This window comes from Salmo salar, chromosome 16 (assembly GCF_965601325.2).
Source record: "Salmo salar chromosome 16, fSalSal1, whole genome shotgun sequence".
NCBI lineage: Eukaryota > Metazoa > Chordata > Actinopteri > Salmoniformes > Salmonidae > Salmo > Salmo salar.
Genome location: NC_138306.1, coordinates 60,057,378 through 60,084,486, shown reverse-complemented (window position 1 = coordinate 60,084,486; position 27,109 = coordinate 60,057,378). Strand labels below are relative to the sequence as shown.

Sequence of the window (27,109 nt, the reverse complement as noted above, 5' to 3'; positions counted from 1 at the left end):
TCAGCATTTCACTGTGAGGTCTACTACACCTGTTGTATTCAGCATTTCACTGTAAGGTCTACTACACCTGTTGTATTCAGCATTTCACTGTGAGGTCTACTACACCTGTTGTATTCAGCATTTCACTGTGAGGTCTACTACACCTGTTGTATTCAGCATTTCACTGTAAGGTCTACTACACCTGTTGTATTCAGCATTTCACTGTGAGGTCTACTACACCTGTTGTATTCAGCATTTCACTGTGAGGTCTACTACACCTGTTGTATTCAGCATTTCACTGTAAGGTCTACTACACCTGTTGTATTCAGCATTTCACTGTAAGGTCTACTACACCTGTTGTATTCAGCATTTCACTGTGAGGTCTACTACACCTGTTGTATTCAGCATTTCACTGTGAGGTCTACTACACCTGTTGTATTCAGCATTTCACTGTGAGGTCTACTACACCTGTTGTATTCAGCATTTCACTGTGAGATCTACTACACCTGTTGTATTCAGCATTTCACTGTGAGGTCTACTACACCTGTTGTATTCAGCATTTCACTGTAAGGTCTACTACACCTGTTGTATTCAGCATTTCACTGTAAGGTCTACTACACCTGTTGTATTCAGCATTTCACTGTGAGGTCTACTACACCTGTTGTATTCAGCATTTCACTGTGAGGTCTACTACACCTGTTGTATTCAGCATTTCACTGTGAGGTCTACACCTGTTGTATTCAGCATTTCACTGTGAGGTCTACACCTGTTGTATTCAGCATTTCACTGTGAGGTCTACTACACCTGTTGTATTCAGCATTTCACTGTGAGGTCTACACCTGTTGTATTCAGCATTTCACTGTGAGGTCTACACCGGTTGTATTCAGCATTTCACTGTAAGGTCTACACCTGTTGTATTCAGCATTTCACTGTGAGGTCTACTACACCTGTTGTATTCAGCATTTCACTGTGAGGTCTACTACACCTGTTGTATTCAGCATTTCACTGTGAGGTCTACTACACCTGTTGTATTCAGCATTTCACTGTAAGGTCTACTACACCTGTTGTATTCAGCATTTCACTGTAAGGTCTACTACACCTGTTGTATTCAGCATTTCACTGTAAGGTCTACTACACCTGTTGTATTCAGCATTTCACTGTGAGGTCTACTACACCTGTTGTATTCAGCATTTCACTGTGAGGTCTACTACACCTGTTGTATTCAGCATTTCACTGTAAGGTCTACTACACCTGTTGTATTCAGCATTTCACTGTGAGGTCTACTACACCTGTTGTATTCAGCATTTCACTGTGAGGTCTACTACACCTGTTGTATTCAGCATTTCACTGTGAGGTCTACTACACCTGTTGTATTCAGCATTTCACTGTAAGGTCTACTACACCTGTTGTATTCAGCATTTCACTGTGAGGTCTACTACACCTGTTGTATTCAGCATTTCACTGTGAGGTCTACTACACCTGTTGTATTCAGCATTTCACTGTGAGGTCTACTACACCTGTTGTATTCAGCATTTCACTGTGAGATCTACTACACCTGTTGTATTCAGCATTTCACTGTGAGGTCTACTACACCTGTTGTATTCAGCATTTCACTGTAAGGTCTACTACACCTGTTGTATTCAGCATTTCACTGTAAGGTCTACTACACCTGTTGTATTCAGCATTTCACTGTGAGGTCTACTACACCTGTTGTATTCAGCATTTCACTGTGAGGTCTACTACACCTGTTGTATTCAGCATTTCACTGTGAGGTCTACTACACCTGTTGTATTCAGCATTTCACTGTGAGGTCTACACCTGTTGTATTCAGCATTTCACTGTGAGGTCTACACCTGTTGTATTCAGCATTTCACTGTGAGGTCTACTACACCTGTTGTATTCAGCATTTCACTGTGAGGTCTACACCTGTTGTATTCAGCATTTCACTGTGAGGTCTACACCGGTTGTATTCAGCATTTCACTGTAAGGTCTACACCTGTTGTATTCAGCATTTCACTGTGAGGTCTACTACACCTGTTGTATTCAGCATTTCACTGTGAGGTCTACTACACCTGTTGTATTCAGCATTTCACTGTGAGGTCTACTACACCTGTTGTATTCAGCATTTCACTGTGAGGTCTACTACACCTGTTGTATTCAGCATTTCACTGTAAGGTCTACTACACCTGTTGTATTCAGCATTTCACTGTAAGGTCTACTACACCTGTTGTATTCAGCATTTCACTGTAAGGTCTACTACACCTGTTGTATTCAGCATTTCACTGTAAGGTCTACTACACCTGTTGTATTCAGCATTTCACTGTGAGGTCTACACCTGTTGTATTCAGCATTTCACTGTGAGGTCTACTACACCTGTTGTATTCAGCATTTCACTGTGAGGTCTACTATTCCTGTTGTATTCAGCATTTCACTGTGAGGTCTACTACACCTGTTGTATTCAGCATTTCACTGTAAGGTCTACTACACCTGTTGTATTCAGCATTTCACTGTGAGGTCTACTACACCTGTTGTATTCAGCATTTCACTGTGAGGTCTACTACACCTGTTGTATTCAGCATTTCACTGTAAGGTCTACTACACCTGTTGTATTCAGCATTTCACTGTAAGGTCTACTACACCTGTTGTATTCAGCATTTCACTGTAAGGTCTACTACACCTGTTGTATTCAGCATTTCACTGTAAGGTCTACTACACCTGTTGTATTCAGCATTTCACTTTGTATTCGGTGCATGTGACAACTTTTTTTTTTAAATTTGATTTTATAATGTTGATGATGATGAAGACAACTCTTCTTCCTCCTGCAGTACTCGTGGAAGCTGGTTCATCCAACGGATAAGTACTCGAACAAGGAGTGTCCTGACAACGCGGAGGAGTACGAACGCGCTACACGATACAACTACAGCATCGAGGAGAAGTTCGCCCTGGTCGAGGTCAGTTTTACTACCTTTTCCCCGTTTCCCCATCTGTCTGTTGGCCAATCACCCTAGGCTGGTCCCATATCTGTTTGTGCTGTTCTGGTCATTACCTAGCCTGGTCGCTCCTGTGGTCCTAGGACTTCCATAGGAGTTGGCGAGACGGCACAAATCATCTCTAACTCTAAGTTGATTGATTTGTGATGTAAGAAAGGCTTTATAAAGGTGTGTTCCTTCCCTCCCTGTCTGTAATTAACCTGTCTCTAATTAACCTGTCTCTAATTAACCTGTCTCTAGGTGTGTTCCCTCCCTCCCTGTCTGTAATTAACCTGTCTGTAATTAACCTGTCTCTAATTAACCTGTCTCTAATTAACCTGTCTCTAGGTGTGTTCCTTCCCTCCCTGTCTCTAATTAACCTGTCTCTAATTAACCTGTCTCTAATTAACCTGTCTCTAGGTGTGTTCCCTCCCTGTCTGTAATTAACCTGTCTCTAGGTGTGTTCCCTCCCTGTCTATAATTAACCTGTCTCTAGGTGTGTTCCCTCCCTGTCTCTAATTAACCTGTCTCTAGGTGTGTTCCCTCCCTGTCTGTAATTAACCTGTCTCTAGGTGTGTTCCCTCCCTGTCTATAATTAACCTGTCTCTAGGTGTGTTCCCTCCCTGTCTCTAATTAACCTGTCTCTAGGTGTGTTCCTTCCCTCCCTGTCTCTAATTAACCTGTCTCTAGGTGTGTTCCTTCCCTCCCTGTCTCTAATTAACCTGTCTCTAGGTGTGTTCCCTCCCTGTCTCTAATTAACCTGTCTCTAGGTGTGTTCCCTCCCTGTCTGTAATTAACCTGTCTCTAGGTGTGTTCCTTCCCTCCCTGTCTCTAATTAACCTGTCTCTAATTAACCTGTCTCTAGGTGTGTTCCTTCCCTCCCTGTCTCTAATTAACCTGTCTCTAATTAACCTGTCTCTAATTAACCTGTCTCTAATTAACCTGTCTCTAGGTGTGTTCCCTCCCTGTCTGTAATTAACCTGTCTCTCGGTGTGTTCCCTCCCTGTCTGTAATTAACCTGTCTCTAGGTGTGTTCCTTCCCTCCCTGTCTCTAATTAACCTGTCTCTAGGTGTGTTCCTTCCCTGTCTCTAATTAACCTGTCTCTAGGTGTGTTCCCTCCCTGTCTGTAATTAACCTGTCTCTAGGTGTGTTCCTTCCCTCCCTGTCTCTAATTAACCTGTCTCTAATTAACCTGTCTCTAGGTGTGTTCCTTCCCTCCCTGTCTCTAATTAACCTGTCTCTAATTAACCTGTCTCTAATTAACCTGTCTCTAATTAACCTGTCTCTAGGTGTGTTCCCTCCCTGTCTCTAATTAACCTGTCTCTAATTAACCTGTCTCTAATTAACCTGTCTCTAATTAACCTGTCTCTAGGTGTGTTCCTTCCCTCCCTGTCTCTAATTAACCTGTCTCTAATTAACCTGTCTCTAATTAACCTGTCTCTAGGTGTGTTCCCTCCCTGTCTGTAATTAACCTGTCTCTAGGTGTGTTCCCTCCCTGTCTGTAATTAACCTGTCTCTAGGTGTGTTCCCTCCCTGTCTATAATTAACCTGTCTCTAGGTGTGTTCCCTCCCTGTCTCTAATTAACCTGTCTCTAGGTGTGTTCCCTCCCTGTCTGTAATTAACCTGTCTCTAGGTGTGTTCCTTCCCTCCCTGTCTCTAATTAACCTGTCTCTAATTAACCTGTCTCTAATTAACCTGTCTCTAGGTGTGTTCCTTCCCTCCCTGTCTCTAATTAACCTGTCTCTAGGTGTGTTCCTTCCCTCCCTGTCTCTAATTAACCTGTCTCTAATTAACCTGTCTCTAATTAACCTGTCTCTAATTAACCTGTCTCTAGGTGTGTTCCCTCCCTGTCTGTAATTAACCTGTCTCTAGGTGTGTTCCCTCCCTGTCTATAATTAACCTGTCTCTAGGTGTGTTCCCTCCCTGTCTCTAATTAACCTGTCTCTAGGTGTGTTCCCTCCCTGTCTGTAATTAACCTGTCTCTAGGTGTGTTCCTTCCCTCCCTGTCTCTAATTAACCTGTCTCTAGGTGTGTTCCTTCCCTCCCTGTCTCTAATTAACCTGTCTCTAATTAACCTGTCTCTAGGTGTGTTCCTTCCCTCCCTGCCTCTAATTAACCTGTCTCTAATTAACCTGTCTCTAGGTGTGTTCCCTTCCTGTCTCTAATTAACCTGTCTCTAGGTGTGTTCCCTCCCTCCCTGTCTCTAATTAACCTGTCTCTAGGTGTGTTCCCTCCCTGTCTCTAATTAACCTGTCTCTAGGTGTGTTCCCTCCCTGTCTGTAATTAACCTGTCTCTAGGTTTGTTCCCTCCCTGTCTATAATTAACCTGTCTCTAGGTGTGTTCCTTCCCTCCCTGTCTGTAATTAACCTGTCTCTAATTAACCTGTCTCTAATTAACCTGTCTCTAGGTGTGTTCCCTCCCTCCCTGTCTCTAATTAACCTGTCTCTAGGTGTGTTCCTTCCCTCCCTGTCTGTAATTAACCTGTCTCTAATTAACCTGTCTCTAATTAACCTGTCTCTAGGTGTGTTCCTTCCCTCCCTGTCTGTAATTAACCTGTCTCTAATTAACCTGTCTCTAATGAACCTGTCTCTAATTAACCTGTCTCTAGGTGTGTTCCCTCCCTCCCTGTCTCTAATTAACCTGTCTCTAATTAACCTGTCTCTAATTAACCTGTCTCTAGGTGTGTTCCCTCCCTCCCTGTCTCTAATTAACCTGTCTCTAATTAACCTGTCTCTAATTAACCTGTCTCTAGGTGTGTTCCTTCCCTCCCTGTCTCTAATTAACCTGTCTCTAGGTGTGTTCCTTCCCTCCCTGTCTCTAATTAACCTGTCTCTAATTAACCTGTCTCTAATTAACCTGTCTCTAGGTGTGTTCCTTCCCTCCCTGCCTCTAATTAACCTGTCTCTAATTAACCTGTCTCTAGGTGTGTTCCCTCCCTCCCTGTCTCTAATTAACCTGTCTCTAGGTGTGTTCCTTCCCTCCCTGTCTCTAATTAACCTGTCTCTAATTAACCTGTCTCTAATTAACCTGTCTCTAGGTGTGTTCCTTCCCTCCCTGTCTCTAATTAACCTGTCTCTAATTAACCTGTCTCTAGGTGTGTTCCTTCCCTCCCTGTCTCTAATTAACCTGTCTCTAATTAACCTGTCTCTAGGTGTGTTCCTTCCCTCCCTGTCTCTAATTAACCTGTCTCTAATTAACCTGTCTCTAGGTGTGTTCCTTCCCTCCCTGTCTCTAATTAACCTGTCTAATTAACCTGTCTCTAATTAACCTGTCTCTAGGTGTGTTCCTTCCCTCCCTGTCTGTAATTAACCTGTCTCTAGGTGTGTTCCTTCCCTGTCTGTAATTAACCTGTCTCTCGGTGTGTTCCCTCCCTGTCTGTAATTAACCTGTCTCTAGGTGTGTTCCTTCCCTCCCTGTCTCTAATTAACCTGTCTCTAGGTGTGTTCCTTCCCTGTCTCTAATTAACCTGTCTCTAGGTGTGTTCCCTCCCTGTCTGTAATTAACCTGTCTCTAGGTGTGTTCCTTCCCTCCCTGTCTCTAATTAACCTGTCTCTAATTAACCTGTCTCTAGGTGTGTTCCTTCCCTCCCTGTCTCTAATTAACCTGTCTCTAATTAACCTGTCTCTAATTAACCTGTCTCTAATTAACCTGTCTCTAGGTGTGTTCCCTCCCTGTCTCTAATTAACCTGTCTCTAATTAACCTGTCTCTAATTAACCTGTCTCTAATTAACCTGTCTCTAGGTGTGTTCCTTCCCTCCCTGTCTCTAATTAACCTGTCTCTAATTAACCTGTCTCTAATTAACCTGTCTCTAGGTGTGTTCCCTCCCTGTCTGTAATTAACCTGTCTCTAGGTGTGTTCCCTCCCTGTCTGTAATTAACCTGTCTCTAGGTGTGTTCCCTCCCTGTCTATAATTAACCTGTCTCTAGGTGTGTTCCCTCCCTGTCTCTAATTAACCTGTCTCTAGGTGTGTTCCCTCCCTGTCTGTAATTAACCTGTCTCTAGGTGTGTTCCTTCCCTCCCTGTCTCTAATTAACCTGTCTCTAATTAACCTGTCTCTAATTAACCTGTCTCTAGGTGTGTTCCTTCCCTCCCTGTCTCTAATTAACCTGTCTCTAGGTGTGTTCCTTCCCTCCCTGTCTCTAATTAACCTGTCTCTAATTAACCTGTCTCTAATTAACCTGTCTCTAATTAACCTGTCTCTAGGTGTGTTCCCTCCCTGTCTGTAATTAACCTGTCTCTAGGTGTGTTCCCTCCCTGTCTATAATTAACCTGTCTCTAGGTGTGTTCCCTCCCTGTCTCTAATTAACCTGTCTCTAGGTGTGTTCCCTCCCTGTCTGTAATTAACCTGTCTCTAGGTGTGTTCCTTCCCTCCCTGTCTCTAATTAACCTGTCTCTAGGTGTGTTCCTTCCCTTCCTGTCTCTAATTAACCTGTCTCTAGGTGTGTTCCCTCCCTCCCTGTCTCTAATTAACCTGTCTCTAGGTGTGTTCCCTCCCTGTCTCTAATTAACCTGTCTCTAGGTGTGTTCCCTCCCTGTCTGTAATTAACCTGTCTCTAGGTTTGTTCCCTCCCTGTCTATAATTAACCTGTCTCTAGGTGTGTTCCTTCCCTCCCTGTCTGTAATTAACCTGTCTCTAATTAACCTGTCTCTAATTAACCTGTCTCTAGGTGTGTTCCCTCCCTCCCTGTCTCTAATTAACCTGTCTCTAGGTGTGTTCCTTCCCTCCCTGTCTGTAATTAACCTGTCTCTAATTAACCTGTCTCTAATTAACCTGTCTCTAGGTGTGTTCCTTCCCTCCCTGTCTGTAATTAACCTGTCTCTAATTAACCTGTCTCTAATGAACCTGTCTCTAATTAACCTGTCTCTAGGTGTGTTCCCTCCCTCCCTGTCTCTAATTAACCTGTCTCTAATTAACCTGTCTCTAATTAACCTGTCTCTAGGTGTGTTCCCTCCCTCCCTGTCTCTAATTAACCTGTCTCTAATTAACCTGTCTCTAATTAACCTGTCTCTAGGTGTGTTCCTTCCCTCCCTGTCTCTAATTAACCTGTCTCTAATTAACCTGTCTCTAGGTGTGTTCCTTCCCTCCCTGCCTCTAATTAACCTGTCTCTAATTAACCTGTCTCTAGGTGTGTTCCCTCCCTCCCTGTCTCTAATTAACCTGTCTCTAGGTGTGTTCCTTCCCTCCCTGTCTCTAATTAACCTGTCTCTAATTAACCTGTCTCTAATTAACCTGTCTCTAGGTGTGTTCCTTCCCTCCCTGTCTCTAATTAACCTGTCTCTAATTAACCTGTCTCTAGGTGTGTTCCTTCCCTCCCTGTCTCTAATTAACCTGTCTCTAATTAACCTGTCTCTAGGTGTGTTCCTTCCCTCCCTGTCTCTAATTAACCTGTCTCTAATTAACCTGTCTCTAGGTGTGTTCCTTCCCTCCCTGTCTCTAATTAACCTGTCTAATTAACCTGTCTCTAATTAACCTGTCTCTAGGTGTGTTCCTTCCCTCCCTGTCTGTAATTAACCTGTCTCTAGGTGTGTTCCTTCCCTTCCTGTCTCTAATTAACCTGTCTCTAATTAACCTGTCTCTAGGTGTGTTCCTTCCCTTCCTGTCTCTATTTAACCTGTCTCTAGGTGTGTTCCTTCCCTCCCTGTCTCTAATTAACCTGTCTCTAATTAACCTGTCTCTAGGTGTGTTCCTTCCCTCCCTGTCTCTAATTAACCTGTCTCTAGGTGTGTTCCTTCCCTCCCTGTCTCTAATTAACCTGTCTCTAATTAACCTGTCTCTAGGTGTGTTCCTTCCCTCCCTGTCTCTAATTAACCTGTCTCTAATTAACCTGTCTCTAATTAACCTGTATCTAGGTGTGTTCCTTCCCTCCCTGTCTGTAATTAACCTGTCTCTAGGTGTGTTCCTTCCTTCCCTCCCTGTCTCTAATTAACCTGTCTCTAATTAACCTGTCTCTAATTAACCTGTCTATAATTAACCTGTCTCTAGGTGTGTTCCTTCCTTCCCTCCCTGTCTCTAATTAACCTGTCTCTAATTAACCTGTCTCTAATGAACCTGTCTCTAATTAACCTGTATCTAGGTGTGTTCCCCCCCCTCCCTGTCTCTAATTAACCTGTCTCTAATTAACCTGTCTCTAGGTGTGTTCCTTCCCTCCCTGTCTCTAATTAACCTGTCTCTAGGTGTGTTCCTTCCCTCCCTGTCTCTAATGAACCTGTCTCTAATTAACCTGTCTCTAGGTGTGTTCCTTCCCTCCCTGTCTGTAATTAACCTGTCTCTAGGTGTGTTCCTTCCCTTCCTGTCTCTAATTAACCTGTCTCTAGGTGTGTTCCTTCCCTCCCTGTCTCTAATTAACCTGTCTCTAGGTGTGTTCCCTCCCTCCCTGTCTCTAATTAACCTGTCTCTAATTAACCTGTCTCTAATTAACCTGTCTCTAGGTGTGTTCCCCCCCTCCCTGTCTGTAATTAACCTGTCTCTAATCAACCTGTCTCTAATGAACCTGTATCTAGGTGTGTTCCCCCCCTCCCTGTCTCTAATTAACCTGTCTGTAATTAACCTGTCTCTAGGTGTGTTCCTTCCCTCCCTGTCTCTAATTAACCTGTCTCTAATTAACCTGTCTCTAATTAACCTGTCTCTAGGTGTGTTCCTTCCCTCCCTGTCTCTAATTAACCTGTCTCTAATTAACCTGTCTCTAATTAACCTGTCTCTAATTAACCTGTCTCTAATTAACCTGTCTCTAGGTGTGTTCCTTCCCTCCCTGTCTCTAATTAACCTGTCTCTAATTAACCTGTCTCTGGGTGTGTTCCCTCCCTCCCTGTCTCTAATTAACCTGTCTCTAATTAACCTGTCTCTAATGAACCTGTCTCTAATGAACCTGTCTCTAGGTGTGTTCCTTCCCTCCCTGTCTCTAATGAACCTGTCTCTAGGTGTGTTCCTTCCCTCCCTGTCTGTAATTAACCTGTCTCTAGGTGTGTTCCTTCCTTCCCTCCCTGTCTCTAATTAACCTGTCTCTAATTAACCTGTCTCTAGGTGTGTTCCTTCCTTCCCTCCCTGTCTCTAATTAACCTGTCTCTAGGTGTGTTCCTTCCCTCCCTGTCTCTAATGAACCTGTCTCTAATTAACCTGTCTCTAGGTGTGTTCCTTCCCTCCCTGTCTCTAATTAACCTGTCTCTAATTAACCTGTCTCTAGGTGTGTTCCTTCCCTCCCTGTCTCTAATTAACCTGTCTCTAGGTGTGTTCCCTCCCTGTCTGTAATTAACCTGTCTCTAGGTGTGTTCCCTCCCTGTCTGTAATTAACCTGTCTCTAGGTGTGTTCCTTCCTTCCCTCCCTGTCTCTAATGAACCTGTCTCTAATGAACCTGTCTCTAATTAACCTGTCTCTAATTAACCTGTCTCTAGGTGTGTTCCTTCCCTTCCTGTCTGTAATGAACCTGTCTCTAATTAACCTGTCTCTAGGTGTGTTCCTTCCCTTCCTGTCTCTAATTAACCTGTCTCTAATTAACCTGTCTCTAGGTGTGTTCCTTCCCTTCCTGTCTCTAATTAACCTGTCTCTAATGAACCTGTCTCTAATTAACCTGTCTCTAGGTGTGTTCCTTCCCTCCCTGTCTGTAATGAACCTGTCTCTAGGTGTGTTAAAGACTGAGGTGTGTTCCTTCCCTCCAGGTGATGGCCATGATAAAGGGTTTGCAGGTTCTGATGGGTCGTATGGAGTCGGTGTTTAACCACGCTATCCGCCACACCATCTACTCGGTCCTGCAGGACTTCGCCCAGCTCACCCTGAGAGATCCGCTACGGCAGGCCATCAAGAAGAAGAAAAACGTGGTGCAGAGGTACTACGGAAACAAACAGGACCGCACAAAACATCCTTTGAATTATGGCTTTTTGAGGGGCAGCTGCTGAGTGTGCAGGTTTTTGTTCCCATCCTGCTGTAACACCTCGAGTGTCAGAGTTGCAGACCCCTGATGTGGACTCTGCTGAGAGTTCGTGATGTATTTTTATGCTGTTTCTCTCCCCAGTGTCCTGCAGGCCATCAGGAAGACCATCTGTGATTGGGAGACGGGGCGTGAGCCCCACAATGACCCGGCCCTGCGAGGGGAGAAAGACCCCAAGGGAGGCTTTGACATCAAGGTCCCCCGCCGTGCCGTCGGCCCCTCCAGCACACAGGTCTGTCGCAGCTCTCGTCTCTACGATTACAGACTACAGACAGTCATCTCTTTTTAATCTGCCTTCATTTCTCACACATTGTTTCCTTTTGACCATCACAGCCTCCTATCCTAGTCATATCATAACGTCGTACCGTCGTCGTTCTCACACTGCCTATAAAACTTAAACTGTAATCTGGCGGAAAATTTATCAGCTGTACCATACCATTAGCTTTTTCTACATCACTAATGATCTGTTGTGTTATAAATGACAGGGTTATCAGCCTCGTCCTGCGATGTAGGACTACATCACTAATGATCTGTTGTGTTATAAATGACAGGGTTATCAGCCTCGTCCTGCGATGTAGGACTACATCACTAATGATCTGTTATAAATGACAGAGTTATCAGCCTCGTCCTGCGTTGTAGGACTACATCACTAATGATCTGTTGTGTTATAAATGACAGAGTTATCAGCCTCATCCTGCGATGTAGGACTACATCACTAATGATCTGTTGTGTTATAAATGACAGAGTTATCAGCCTCGTCCTGCGTTGTAGGACTACATCACTAATGATCTGTTGTGTTATAAATGACAGGGTTATCAGCCTCATCCTGCGATGTAGGACTACATCACTAATGATCTGTTGTGTTATAAATGACAGGGTTATCAGCCTCGTCCTGCGATGTGGGACTACATCACTAATGATCTGTTATAAATGACAGGGTTATCAGCCTCATCCTGCAATGTAGGACTACATCACTAGTCTCCTTTCCAGAGAGAGAGTGAGCCCAGCTAACACACAACGTTCTGAGAACCATGTTTCTCAGAGCTCGGTGAGAACGTGATTGTCTATGATTATTTGGCGTACGACCTTCCCACAGCATTCTGGGAATAGTGCAGGATAGTTGCTTGGCTTTGGAACATTCTCAACACATTTAAGGAACTTCACAAAAAAAAAAAAATGTTTATGTATTTCCTTATTTTATTACTTATAACACAAGTGTCAAACTCATTCCACGGAGGGCGGAGTGTCCACTCCTCCCTTGTACTTGATTGATGAATTAAGGTCACTAATTAGTAAATAACTCTCCTCACCTGCTTGCCAAATCAAATGTATTTATAAAGCCCTTCTTACATCAGCTGATATCTCAAAGTGCTGTACAGAAACCCAGCCTAAAACCCCCCCAAACAGCAAGCAATGCAGGTGTAGAAGCACGGTGGCTAGGAAAAACTCCCTAGAAAGGCCAAAACCTAGGAAGAAACCTAGAGAGGAACCAGGCTATGAGGGGTGGCCAGTCCTCTTCTGGCTGTGCTGGGTGGAGAGGAACCAGGCTATGAGGGGTGGCCAGTCCTCTTCTGGCTGTGCCGGGTGGAGATTATAACAGAACATGGCCAAGATGTTCAAATGTTCATAAATAACCAGCATTCCTTTCTTAATTTGAAAAACCAAAAACCTGCAGATACTAGGGCCCTCCATGGAATGAGTTTGCTACCCCTGCTTTAACAGAACGTTTTTCATTAAAGTTCAAACATGGTTACATTTCATTTCAGCTTTGATAATGTTCTAGGAAAGTTCTCCAACTGCTTTGACATTGGGAATGTTCTCAAATAGTTCGGAGAACGTTAAGAACCAACGTTCTTCTGTGGGAATATCAGTACTTCCTCAGAACATTCCACACAAGTTCCCATGTGGTTCTATTTAAATGTCATATTTTTACTACATTCTGGAAAAGTTCAACAACAACAAAAAGTTTGACTTTAGCGATGTTTTCAGAACGTTCATAGAAGATGTTTCAGTTCTTGACAAAATTCTGGGAAATGTAATTGTGCACATTAAAATCAATAAGCTTTAAATTCCGTTCTCAGAACGTGATAAAATCGTTCCATTAAAAAACCACAAGAATACTTTAGTAACATTCAGAGAATGTTTTAAAAAAACATGCATTCCGTTCTCAGCATCAACAAAACTCTCTCTGTCCTCCATCTTGTTAAGTGTGTTCAGGTGTGTTGGCCTCACCTGATGTTAATCGTTCTTCCTTTGAAATGGGGTCTGTTTGAACAGACCCCAACATGGCATCTTCCTTCTCGTGGCGCAGTGGACTAATCCCATGGATAAAGGACAGAAGATCATAGGTTTCAATCTCACTGATGCCGTGTCACAATAAATCAAATTAAAAGGTGTTTGTATTATTATTGCCTATCTGTGCTTGGAGTTCAAAAAACGTTAACCCAAAATAAGCTAGCAGTGTTATTAAACGTCTTATTGAAACATTCAGTAAAGGTTAAGGAAGTCATTCAAAAGAACTAAATAGTCTATAATTTCAGTTCTTGGAGCGGTAATAAAACCTCCCAGGATAACGTTCTCAGAACCTTCCTGGAACCAGAGTAAAACGTTCTCAGAACCTTCCTGGAACCAGAGTAAAACGTTCTCAGAACCTTCCTGGAACCAGACTAAAACGTTCTCAGAACCTTCCTGGAACCAGACTAAAACGTTCTCAGAACCTTCCTGCAACCAGACTAAAACGTTCTCAGAACCTTCCTGCAACCAGATTAAAACGTTCTCAGAACCTTCCTGGAACCAGAGTAAAACGTTCTCAGAACCTTCCTGGAACCAGAGAAAAATGTTCTCAGAACTTTCCTGGAACCAGAATAAAACGTTCTCAGAACCTTCCTGGAACCAGAGAAAAACGTTCTCAGAACCTTCCTGGAACCAGAGAAAAACGTTCTCAGAACCTTCCTGGAACCAGAGTAAAACGTTCTCAGAACCTTCCTGGAACCAGAATAAAACGTTCTCAGAACCTTCCTGCAACCCAAAAATAAATGTTCCTGGAACAGGCAAAATGTTCACTTCTGTTCTTAGAACGTTAAAAAAAAAACCTGTTAGGAAACGTATGGCTTTGTTCCCACAACCAATGTCAAACCAAAAACATACGTTTCCACACCTTCCAAGCTGGAGAGCTCTATGCAACAGGTGTTGATCCAGCCTGAAGCCATGTTGTTTCTCGCTACACTTTGAAGCAGTCTAACGTAATCAAATCAAATGTATTTATAAAGCCCTTTTTGAAGCAGGACCAATCAAATGTATTTATGAAACCCTTTTTGAAGCAGGACCAATCAAATGTATTTATAAAGCCCTTTTTGAAGCAGGACCAATCAAATGTATTTATAAAGCCCTTTTTGAAGCAGGACCAATCAAATGTATTTATAAAGCCCTTTTTGAAGCAGGACCAATCAAATGTATTTATAAAGCCCTTTTTGAAGCAGGACCAATCAAATGTATTTATAAAGCCCTTTTTGAAGCAGGACCAATTAAAATGTATTTTCAGCAGTTAACCATTAACATTCCTAAGACCAACCAGAAGTTAGTTACACACAGAACAGTTTTGGTGGTGACCAACCAGAAGTTAGTTACACACAGAACAGTTTTGGTGGCGACCAACCAGAAGTTAGTTACACACAGAACAGTTTTGGTGGCGACCAACCAGAAGTTAGTTACACACAGAACAGTTTTGGTGGCGACCAACCAGAAGTTGAATATTAAACCTTTTATCTGTCAGTCATATATAATTTCTCCTCATCCTCCCCTCTGTAGCCTTCCCTGTAGCTCAGTTGGTAGAGCATGGTGTTTGCAACGCGAAGTGTTTGCAATGCCAGGGTTGTAGGTTCGATTCCCACGGGGGGCCATGTATGAAATGTATGCATTCACTACTGTAAATCGCTCTGGATTAGAGCGTCTGCTAAATGACTAAAATGTAAAAAATGTGCATCTCCTCCTCCCCTCTGTGCCTCTCCTCCTCCTCCTCTCCTCTGTGCCTTTCCTCTCCTCCTCTTCCTCTGTGCCTTTCCTCCTCCTCATCCTCCCCTCTGTGCCCCTCCTCCTTCTGTGCCTCTCCTCCTCCTCCCCTCCTCCTCCTCTGTAGCTGTACATGGTCCGTACCATGCTGGAGTCTCTGATCGCTGATAAGAGCGGCTCTAAGAAGACTCTCCGCAGCAGTCTGGAAGGACCCACCATCATGGACATGGAGAAGTTCCACCGAGAGTCCTTCTTCTATACCCACCTTCTCAACTTCAGCGGTAAGGAGTTTACCATCCTGCTCTCTGTCCCCCTTTTCCCTCTCTAACCCTCTGTCCCCTCTCTAACCCTCTGTCCTCTCTAACAGAGACCCTGCAGCAGTGCTGTGACCTGTCCCCTCTCTAACCCTCTGTCCTCTCTAACAGAGACCCTGCAGCAGTGCTGTGACCTGTCCCCTCTCTAACCCTCTGTCCTCTCTCTAACCCTCTGTCCCCTCTCTAACCCTCTGTCCTCTCTCTAACCCTCTGTCCTCTCTAACAGAGACCCTGCAGCAGTGCTGTGACCTGTCCCCTCTCTAACCCTCTGTCTGTCCCCTCTCTAACCCCCTGTCCCCTCTCTAACCCCCTGTCCACTCTCTAACCCTCTGTCCTCTCTAACAGAGACCCTGCAGCAGTGCTGTGACCTGTCCACTCTCTAACCCTCTGTCCCCTCTCTAACAGAGACCCTGCAGCAGTGCTGTGACCTGTCCACTCTCTAACCCCCTTTCCCTCTCTAACCCCCTGTCCACTCTCTAACCCTCTGTCCTCTCTAACAGAGACCCTGCAGCAGTGCTGTGACCTGTCCCCTCTCTAACCCTCTGTCCTCTCTAACAGAGACCCTGCAGCAGTGCTGTGACCTGTCCCAGCTGTGGTTCAGAGAGTTCTTCCTGGAGCTGACGATGGGTGGGAGGATCCAGTTCCCCATCGAGATGTCCATGCCCTGGATCCTCACAGACCACATCCTGGAGACCAAGGAGGCCTCAATGATGGAGTAAGGAGGGCTCTATGATGGAGTAAGGAGGGCTCTATGATGGAGTAAGGAGGGCTCTATGATGGAGTAAGGAGGGCTCTATGATGGAGTAAGGAGGGCCTCTATGATGGAGTAAGGAGGGCTCTATGATGGAGTAAGGAGGGCTCTATGATGGAGTAAGGAGGGCTCTATGATGGAGTAAGGAGGGCCTCTATGATGGAGTAAGGAGGGCTCTATGATGGAGTAAGGAGGGCTCTATGATGGAGTAAGGAGGGCTCTATGATGGAGTAAGGAGGGCCTCTATGATGGAGTAAGGAGGGCTCTATGATGGAGAAGGTTGTTGGGCGGTTTCCAGATTTTCATACTGTCTTTCTCTCATTCCAGGATTTACGGTATTACCGGCTTAGTACACAAGGGGGCGCCAAAGAAACCCTCAAAAAATACCATTGGGTGTCGATTACCAGAATGCTAACAAAATTAGCACAAGCAATATCGAATTTCCATGGAGGCTGCTAGCTAAATATGCTAACAAGCTCAAACGAAAAATAAATGAATTGCGAAGAAAGGCAGTCTCATCAAGTTACCAAATGTCATTTCAAATTAAATCAAACTTTATTTGTCTCCTTCACCCAAATCCAGATAGCTGATGTTCTTAAAGAACTGCGAAACCTGGACCCCTACAAATCAGCCGGGCTAGACAATCTGGACACTCTCTTTCTAAAATGATCTGCCGAAATTGTTGCAACCCCTGTTACTAGCTTGTTCAACCTCTCTTTCGTATCGTCTGAGATTCCCATAGATGGTAACGCTGCTGCGGTCATCCCCCTCTTCAAAGGAGGTGACACTCTTGACCCAAATTGCTACAGACCTATATCTATCCTACCCTGCCTTTCTAAGGTCTTCGAAAGCCAAGTCAACAAACAGATTACCGACCATTTCGAATCTCACGGTACCTTCTCCGCTATGCAATCTGGTTTCAGAGCTGGTCATGGGTGCACCTCAGCCACGCTCAAGGTCCTAAACGACATCATAACCGCCATCGATAAAAGACAGTACTGTGCAGCCGTCTTCATCGACCTGGCCAAGGCTTTCGACTCTGTCAATCACCACATTCTTATTGGCAGACTCAATAGCCTTGGTTTCTCAAATGATTGCCTTGCCTGGTTTACCAACTACTTCTCTGATAGAGTTCAGTGTGTCAAATCGGAGGGCCTGTTGTCCGGGCCTCTGGCAGTCTCTATGGGGGTGCCACAGGGTTCAATTCTCAGGACGACTCTCTTCTCTGTATATATCAATGATGTCGCTCTTGCTGCTGGTGATTCTCTGATGACACCATTCTGTATACATCTGGCCCTTCGTTGGACACTGTGTTAACAACCCTCCAGACGAGCTTCAATGCCATACAACTCTCCTTCCGTGGCCTCCAACTGCTCTTAAATACAAGTAAAACTAAATGCATGCTCTTCAACCGATCGCTGCCCGTCCAGCATCACTACTCTGGACGTTTCTGACTTAGAATATGTGGACAACTACAAATACCTAGGTGTCTGGTTAGACTGTAAACTCTCCTTCCAGACTCACATCAAACATCTCCAATCCAAAGTTAAATCTAGAATTGGCTTCCTATTTCGCAACAAAGCATCCTTCACTCATGCTGCCAAACATACCCTCGTAAAACTGACCATCCTACCGATCCTCGACTTCGGCGATGTCATTTACAAAATAGCCTCTAACACTCTACTCAACAAACTGGATGCAGTCTATCACAGTGCCATCCGTTTTGTCACCAAAGCCCCATATACTACCCACCACTGCGACCTGTACGCTCTCGTTGGCTGGTCCTCGCTTCATATTCGTCACCAAACCCACTGGCTCCAGGTCATCTATAAGTCTTTGCTAGGTAAAGCCCCGCCTTATCTCAGCTCACTGGTCACCATAGCAGCACCCACTCGTAGCACGCGCTCCAGCAGGTATATTTCACTAGTCACCCCCAAAGCCAATTCCTCCTTTGGTCGTCTCTCCTTCCAGTTCTCTGCTGCCAATGACTGGAACGAACTGCAAAAATCACTGAAGCTGGAGACTCATATCTCCCTCACTAACTTTAAGCACCAGCTGTCAGAGCAGCTCACAGATCACTGCACCTGTACATAGCTCATCTGTAAATAGCCCATGCCGAGCAGTACCATACCAGGCGGTGATGCAACCAGTCAGGATGCTCTCGATGGTGCAGCTGTATAACATTTTGAGGATCTGTGGACCCATGCCAAATCTTTTCAGTCTCCTGAGGGGGAAAAGGTGTTGTCGTGCCCTCTTCACGACTGTCTTGGCGTGTTTGGACCATGATAGTTTGTTGGTGATGTGGACACCAAGGAACTTGAAACTCTTTCGACCCGCTCCACTACAGCCCCGTTGATGTTAATGGGGGCCTGTTCGGCCCGCCTTTTCCTGTAGTCCACAATCAGCTCCTTTGTCTTGCTCACATTGAGGGAGAGGTTGTCTCACAAAATCTATGTCCTGTCCTCTCTCTATTGCTACAAAATGAAATGTATTTTTTATAAACCTTCTCTGTCCTCCAGGTATGTGCTGTACCCTCTGGACCTCTATAATGACAGTGCTCACTACGCCCTGACCAAGTTCAAGAAGCAATTCCTCTACGATGAGATCGAAGCAGAGGTACGTAGTCCACCATTAGACTAGTCATCACTACAGAGGTAACTAGTCCACCATTAGACTAGTCATCACTACAGAGGTAACTAGTTCACCATTAGACTGGTCATCACTACAGAGGTAACTAGTTCACCATTAGACTAGTCATCACTACAGAGGTAACTAGTCCACCATTAGACTAGTCATCACTACAGAGGTAACTAGTTCACCATTAGACTAGTCATCACTACAGAGGTAACTAGTTCACCATTAGACTAGTCAACACTACAGAGGTAACTAGTCCACCATTAGACTAGTCATCACTACAGAGGTAACTAGTTCACCATTAGACTAGTCATCACTACAGAGGTAACTAGTTCACCATTAGACTAGTCATCACTACAGAGGTAACTAGTCCACCATTAGACTAGTCATCACTACAGAGGTAACTAGTCCACCATTAGACCAGTCATCACTACAGAGGTAACTAGTTCACCATTAGACTAGTCATCACTACAGAGGTAACTAGTTCACCATTAGACTAGTCATCACTACAGAAGTAACTAGTTCACCATTAGACTAGTCAACACTACAGAGGTAACTAGTCCACCATTAGACTAGTCATCACTACAGAGGTAACTAGTCCACCATTAGACTAGTCATCACTACAGAGGTAACTAGTTCACCATTAGACTAGTCATCACTACAGAGGTAACTAGTCCACCATTAGACCAGTCATCACTACAGAGGTAACTAGTCCACCATTAGACTAGTCATCAATACAGAGGTAACTAGTTCACCATTAGACTAGTCATCACTACAGAGGTAACTAGTCCACCATTAGACTAGTCATCACTACAGAGGTAACTAGTTCACCATTAGACTAGTCATCACTACAGAGGTAACTAGTCCACCATTAGACCAGTCATCACTACAGAGGTAACTAGTCCACCATTAGACCAGTCATCACTACAGAGGTAACTAGTCCACCATTAGACTAGTCATCACTACAGAGGTAACTAGTCCACCATTAGACTGGTCATCACTACAGAGGTAACTAGTTCACCATTAGACTAGTCATCACTACAGAGGTAACTAGTCCACCATTAGACCGGTCATCACTACAGAGGTAACTAGTCCACCATTAGACTGGTCATCACTACAGAGGTAACTAGTCCACCATTAGACCAGTCATCACTACAGAGTTAACTAGTCCACTATTAGACCAGTCATCACTACAGAGGTAACTAGTCCACCATTAGACCAGTCATCACTACAGAGGTAACTAGTCCACCATTAGACCAGTCATCACTACAGAGGTAACTAGTCCACCATTAGACCGGTCATCACTACAGAGGTAACTAGTCCACCATTAGACTAGTCATCACTACAGAGGTAACTAGTCCACCATTAGACTGGTCATCACTACAGAGGTAACTAGTCCACCATTAGACTAGTCATCACTACAGAGGTAACTAGTCCACCATTAGACCAGTCATCACTACAGAGGTAACTAGTTCACCATTAGACTAGTCATCACTACAGAGGTAACTAGTCCACCATTAGACTAGTCATCACTACAGAGGTAACTAGTCCACCATTAGACCAGTCATCACTACAGAGGTAACTAGTTCACCATTAGACTAGTCATCACTACAGAGGTAACTAGTCCACCATTAGACTGGTCATCACTACAGAGGTAACTAGTTCACCATTAGACTAGTCATCACTACAGAGGTAACTAGTCCACCATTAGACCAGTCATCACTACAGAGGTAACTAGTTCACCATTAGACTAGTCATCACTACAGAGGTAACTAGTTCACCATTAGACTAGTCATCACTACAGAGGTAACTAGTCCACCATTAGACCAGTCATCACTACAGAGGTAACTAGTCCACCATTAGACTGGTCATCACTACAGAGGTAACTAGTCCACCATTAGACCAGTCATCACTACAGAGTTAACTAGTCCACCATTAGACCAGTCATCACTACAGAGGTAACTAGTCCACCATTAGACCAGTCATCACTACAGAGTTAACTAGTCCACCATTAGACCAGTCATCACTACAGAGGTAACTAGTCCACCATTAGACCAGTCATCACTACAGAGGTAACTAGTTCACCATTAGACTAGTCATCACTACAGAGGTAACTAGTTCACCATTAGACCAGTCATCACTACACGAGTCTTGATCATTAATGCTCATGTCTTTGTTCCTTGATTCTTGCAGGTCAACCTGTGTTTTGATCAGATTTTGATTTGAATGGTGGTCTTGCATGAGGCTGTATTTCCGATCACTAACCTATATTACATCCTCCTAGATGCAGGTCAACCTGTGTTGCATGAGGCTGTATTTCCGATCACTAACCTATATTACTCCCTCTTACTGCAGGTCAACCTGTGTTTTGATCAGTTTGTCTACAAGCTGGCTGATCAGATATTTGCCTACTACAAGATTCTAGCTGGAAGGTACGTGGACTACATCAACTAGAGGTCGACCGATTATGATTTTTCAACGCCGAAACCGATTATTGGAGGACCAAAAAAGCCGATACCGATTAATCGGCCGATTTTTATTTATATATTTGTAATAATGACAATTACAACAATACTGAATGAACAATGAACACTTTTATTTTAACTTAATATAATTCATAAATAAAATCTATTTAGTCTCAAATAAATAATGAAACATGTTCAATTTGGTTTAAATAATGCAAAAACAAAGTGTTGGAGAAGAAAGTAAAAGTGCAATATGTGCCATGTAAAAAAGCTAACGTTTAAGTTCCTTGCTCAGAACATGAGAACATATGAAAGCTGGTGGTTCCTTTTAACATGAGTCTTCAATATTCCCAGGTAAGAAGTTTTAGGTTGTAGTTATTATAGGAATTATAGGACTATTTCTCTCTATACCATTTGTATTTCATATACCTTTTGACTATTGGATGTTGTAATAGGTATTTTAGTATTGCCAGCCTAATCTCGGGACTTTATAGACTTGAAGTCATAAACAGCGCTGTGCTTCAAGCATTGCGAAGAGCTGCTGGCAAACGCAGTGAAGTTTGAATGAATGCTGACGAGCCTGCTGCTGCCTACCACCGCTCAGTCAGACTGCTCTATCAAATATTAAATCATAGACTTAATTATAGCATAATAACGCACAGAAATACGAGCCTTTGGTCATTAATATGGTCAAATCCGGAAACTATCATTTCGAAAACAAAATGTTTATTCTTTCAGTGAAATACGGAACCGTTCCGTATTTTATCTAACGGGTGGCATCCATAAGTCTAAATATTCCTGTTACATTGCACAACCTTCAATGTTATGTCATAATTATGTACCATTCTGGCAAATTAGTTCGCAACGAGCCAGGCGGCCCAAACTCTTGCGAATACCCTGACTCTGCGTGCAATAAACACAAGAGAAGTGACACAATTTCCCTAGTTAATATTGCCTGCTAACATGATTTTCTTCTAACTAAATATGCAGGTTTAAAAATATACTGCTCAAAAAAATAAAGGGAACACTTAAACAACACATCCTAGATCTGAATGAAATGAATAATCTTATTAAATACTTTTTTCTTTACATAGTTGAATGTGCTGACAACAAAATCACACAAAAATAATCAATGGAAATCCAATTTATCAACCCATGGAGGTCTGGATTTGGAGTCACACTCAAAATTAAAGTGGAAAACCACACTACAGGCTGATCCAACTTTGATGTAATGCCCTTAAAACAAGTCAAAATGAGACTCAGTAGTGTGTGTGGCCTCCACGTGCCTGTATGACCTCCCTACAAAGCCTGGGCATGCTCCTGATGAGGTGGCGGATGGTCTCCTGAGGGATCTCCTCCCAGACCTGGACTAAAGCATCCACCAACTCCTGGACAGCCTGTGGTGCAACGTGGCGTTGGTGGATGGAGCGAGACATGATGTCCCAGATGTGCTCAATTGGATTCAGGTCTGGGGAATGGCCAGGCCAGTCCATAGCATCAATGCCTTCCTCTTGCAGGAACTGCTGACACACTCCAGCCACATGAGGTCTAGCATTGTCTTGCATTAGGAGGAACCCAGGGCCAACCGCACCAGCATATGGTCTCACAAGGGGTCTGAGGATCTCATCTCGGTACCTAATGGCAGTCAGGCTACCTCTGGCGAGCACATGGTGGGCTGTGCGCCCCCCAAAGAAATGCCACCCCACACCATGACTGATCCATCGCCAAACCGGTCATGCTGGAGGATGTTGCAGGCAGCAGAACGTTCTCCACGGCATCTTCAGACTCTGTCACGTCTGTCACATGTGCTCAGTGTGAACCTGCTTTCATCTGTGAAGAGCACAGGGCGCCAGTGGCGAATTTGCCAATCTTGGTGTTCTCTGGCAAATGCCAAACGTCCTGCACGGTGTTGGGCTGTAAGCACAACCCCCACCTGTGGACGTCGGGCCCTCATACCACCCTCATGGAGTCTGTTTCTGACCATTTGAGCAGACACATGCACATTTGTAGCCTGCTGGAGGTCATTTTTCAGGGCTCTTACAGTGCTTCTCCTGCTCCTCCTTGCACAAAGGCGTAGGTAGCGGTCCTGCTGCTGGGTTGTTGCCCTCCTACGGCCTCCTCCACGTCTCCTGATGTACTGGCCTGTCTCCTGGTAGCGCCTCCATGCTCTGGACACTACGCTGACAAACACAGCAAACCTTCTTGCCACAGCTCGCATTGATGTGCCATCCTGGATGAGCTGCACTACCTGAGCCACTTGTGTGGGTTGTAGACTCCGTCTCATGCTACCACTAGAGTGAAAGCACCGCCAGCATTCAAAAGTGACCAAAACATCAGCCAGGAAGCATAGGAACTGAGAAGTGGTCTGTGGTCCCCACCTGCAGAACCACTCCTTTATTGGGGGTGTCTTGCTAATTGCCTATAATTTCCACCTGTTGTCTATTCCATTTGCACAACAGCATGTGAAATGTATTGTCAATCAGTGTTGCTTACTAAGTGGACAGTTTGATTTCACAGAAGTGTGATTGACTTGGAGTTACATTGTGTTGTTTAAGTGTTCCCTTTATTTTTTTGAGCAGTGTATATACTTCTGTATACTGATTTTAAGAAAGGCAGTGATGTTTATGGTTAGGTACATTCGTGCAACGATTGAACGATCGCAAATGCGCTTTTGTTAAATCATCGTTTGGGGAAGTTAGCTGTCTTTGTTAGGAAGAAATGGTCTTCACACAGTTCGCAGCGAGCCAGGCGGCCCAAACTGCTGCATATACCCTGACTCTGTTTGCAAGAGAAGTGACACATTATCCCTAGTTAAAAGAAATTCAGGCAATATTAACTAAATATGCAGGTTTAAAAATATATACTTCTGTATACTGATTTTAAGAAAGGCATTGATGTTATATTCGTGCAAAGATTGTGCTTTTTTCGGCAATGAGCTTTTGTTAAATCACCCGTTTGGCGAAGTTGAAGTAGGCTGTGATTCGATGATAAATTAACAGGCACCACATCGATTATATGCAACGCAGGACAAGCTAGTTAAACTAGTAATATCATCAACCATGTGTAGTTAACTAGTGATTATGTGAAGATTGATTGTTTTTTTTATAAGATAAGTTTAATGCTAGCTAGCAACTTACCTTGGCTTATTACAGCCACAAGGTCATTTTGACGCTGCACTCGCGTAACAGGCGGTCAGTCTGCCACGCAGTTTCCTCATGGATTGCAATGTAATCGGCCGTAAAATGCCGATTTACCGATTGTTATGAAAACTTGAAATCGGTCGACCTCTAATATCAACTATTGGAAAACAAGTGAAAACACTTGAATCACTCAGAGACAAGCAGGGCCTCTAACCTTTTTGGTTCACCTGCCACTGTCAGGTAGTTTTACATTTTTATTGAACATGTTTGGGCCGTAATTACACTAAAAAACAAAACACAATTGATGCTTTGTAATGTTTCTATAAAATAGACATTCTTACCCGCCAAAATCGGCCCACGTTTGGTGGGTGGCAGGTGTTCATTTTCTACCTTGGAGGCGAGACACCTCAGCTAGACTCTGATAGGAACGCCATGTACAGGTAACCTGTCAGGTAAAAGCTTGATTCCTTCCTCAGTCTGCTGCTGGACAAGCGTCTGAGAGCGGACTGTAAGAACCAGGGAGCCAACATCCCCTGGCCTGCGTCCAACCGCTACGAGACTCTGCTGAAGCAACGCCACGTACAGGTAACCTCTAACCCCTAACCCCTAACCTCTAATCCCTAACCCCTAACCCTACCCCTCCAACCACTACTAGACCCTACTGAAACAACGCCACGTACAGGTAACCTCTAACCCCTACCCCTCCAACCACTACTAGACCCTACTGAAACAACGCCACGTACAGGTAACCTCTAACCCTAACCCCTAACCCTCCAACCGCTACGAGACCCTGCTAAAGCAACGCCACATACAGGTAACCTCTAACCCCTAACCCTACCCCTCCAACCACTACTAGACCCTACTGAAACAACGCCACGTACAGGTAACCTCTAACCTCTAACCCCTAACCTCTAACCCCTAACCCTACCCCTCCAACCACTACTAGACCCTACTGAAACAACGCCATGTACAGGTAACCCCTAACCCCTAACCTCTAACCCCTAACCTCTAACCCCTAACCCTACCCCTCCAACCACTACTAGACCCTACTGAAACAACGCCATGTACAGGTAACCCCTAACCCCTAACCTCTAACCTCTAACCCCTAACCTCTAACCCCTAACCTCTAACCCTACCCCTCCAACCACTACTAGACCCTTCACTGTGGTAATTAAATGATCATTCTTTTTCTGGCATTCTCTGTATTGTCCATCACATAAAGAGTGAAAAAAATGAAATACAATACAAACATACATACATAGTAATTACATCCCTAGAGCAGTACAATAATATACATACATAAACTCAGCAAAAAAAAGAAACGTCCCTTTTTCAGGACCCTGTCTTTCAAAGATAATTTGTAAAAATCAAAATAACACAGATCTTCAATGTAAAGGGTTTAAACACTGTTTCCCATGCTTGTTCAATGAACCATAAACAATTAATGAACATGCACCTGTGGAACGGTCGTTAAGACACTAACAGCTTACAGACGGTAGGCAATTAAGGTCAGTTATGAAAACTTATTACATTTACATTTAAGTCATTTAGCAGACGCTCTTATCCAGAGCGACTTACAAATTGGTGCATTCACCTTATGATATTCAGTGGAACAACCACTTTACAATAGTACATCTATATCTTTTAGGGGGGGGGGGGGGTTAGAAGGATTACTTTATCCTATCCTAGGTATTCCTTGAAGAGGTGGGGTTTCAGGTGTCTCCGGAAGGTGGTGATTGACTCCGCTGTCCTGGCGTCGTGAGGGAGCTTGTTCCACCATAGGGGTGCCAGAGCAGCGAACAGTTTTGACTGGGCTGAGCGGGAACTGTGCTTCCGCAGAGGTAGGGGGGCCAGCAGGCCAGAGGTGGATGAGCGCAGTGCCCTCGTTTGGGTGTAGGGCCTGATCAGAGCCTGAAGGTACGGAGGTGCCGTTCCCCTCACAGCTCCGTAGGCAAGCACCATGGTCTTGTAGCAGATGCGAGCTTCAACTGGAAGCCAGTGGAGAGAGCGGAGGAGCGGGGTGACGTGAGAGAACTTGGGAAGGTTGAACACCAGACGGGCTGCGGCGTTCTGGATGAGTTGTAGGGGTTTAATGGCACAGGCAGGGAGCCCAGCCAACAGCGAGTTGCAGTAATCCAGACGGGAGATGACAAGTGCCTGGATTAGGACCTGCGCCGCTTCCTGTGTGAGGCAGGGTCGTACTCTGCGAATGTTGTAGAGCATGAACCTACAGGATCGGGTCACCGCCTTGATGTTAGTGGAGAACGACAGGGTGTTGTCCAGGGTCACGCCAAGGTTCTTAGCACTCTGGGAGGAGGACACAATGGAGTTGTCAACCATGATGGCGAGATCATGGAACGGGCAGTCCTTCCCCGGGAGGAAAAGCAGCTCCGTCTTGCCGAGGTTCAGCTTGAGGTGGTGATCCGTCATCCACACTGATATGTCTGCCAGACATGCAGAGATGCGATTTGCCACCTGGTTATCAAAAGGGGGAAAGGAGAAGATTAATTGTGTGTCGTCTGCATAGCAGTGATAGGAGAGACCATGTGAGGATATGACAGAGCCAAGTGACTTGGTGTATAGCGAGAATAGGAGAGGGCCTAGAACAGAGCCCTGGGGGACACCAGCGGTGAGAGCACGTGGTGCGGAGACAGATTCTCGCCACGCCACCTGGTAGGAGCGACCTGTCAGGTAGGACGCAATCCAAGCGTGGGCCGCGCCGGAGATGCCCAGCTCGGAGAGGGTGGAGAGGAGGATCTGGTGGTTCACAGTATCAAAGGCAGCAGATAGGTCTAGAAGGATGAGAGCAGAGGAGAGAGAGTTAGCTTTAGCAGTGCGGAGAGCCTCCGTGACACAGAGAAGAGCAGTCTCAGTTGAATGACCAGTCTTGAAACCTGACTGATTTGGATCAAGAAGGTCATT

The 27,109-nt window shown here is 44.6% G+C and overlaps 1 protein-coding gene across 1 annotated transcript in view; it reads left to right on the top strand.

Moving 5' to 3' along the window:
- The window catches only part of LOC106573835 (cytoplasmic FMR1-interacting protein 1 homolog), a 97,085-nt gene that overhangs the window by 42,664 nt on the left and 27,312 nt on the right, over window positions 1-27,109 (top strand). The window contains exons 13-20 of the mRNA XM_045697505.2: window positions 2,805-2,930; window positions 10,607-10,773; window positions 10,960-11,107; window positions 15,011-15,164; window positions 15,756-15,912; window positions 18,468-18,564; window positions 20,938-21,014; window positions 24,664-24,772. Coding sequence (XP_045553461.1) covers window positions 2,805-2,930; window positions 10,607-10,773; window positions 10,960-11,107; window positions 15,011-15,164; window positions 15,756-15,912; window positions 18,468-18,564; window positions 20,938-21,014; window positions 24,664-24,772 — 1,035 coding nt within the window. The remainder of the gene's footprint in view (window positions 1-2,804; window positions 2,931-10,606; window positions 10,774-10,959; window positions 11,108-15,010; window positions 15,165-15,755; window positions 15,913-18,467; window positions 18,565-20,937; window positions 21,015-24,663; window positions 24,773-27,109) is intronic.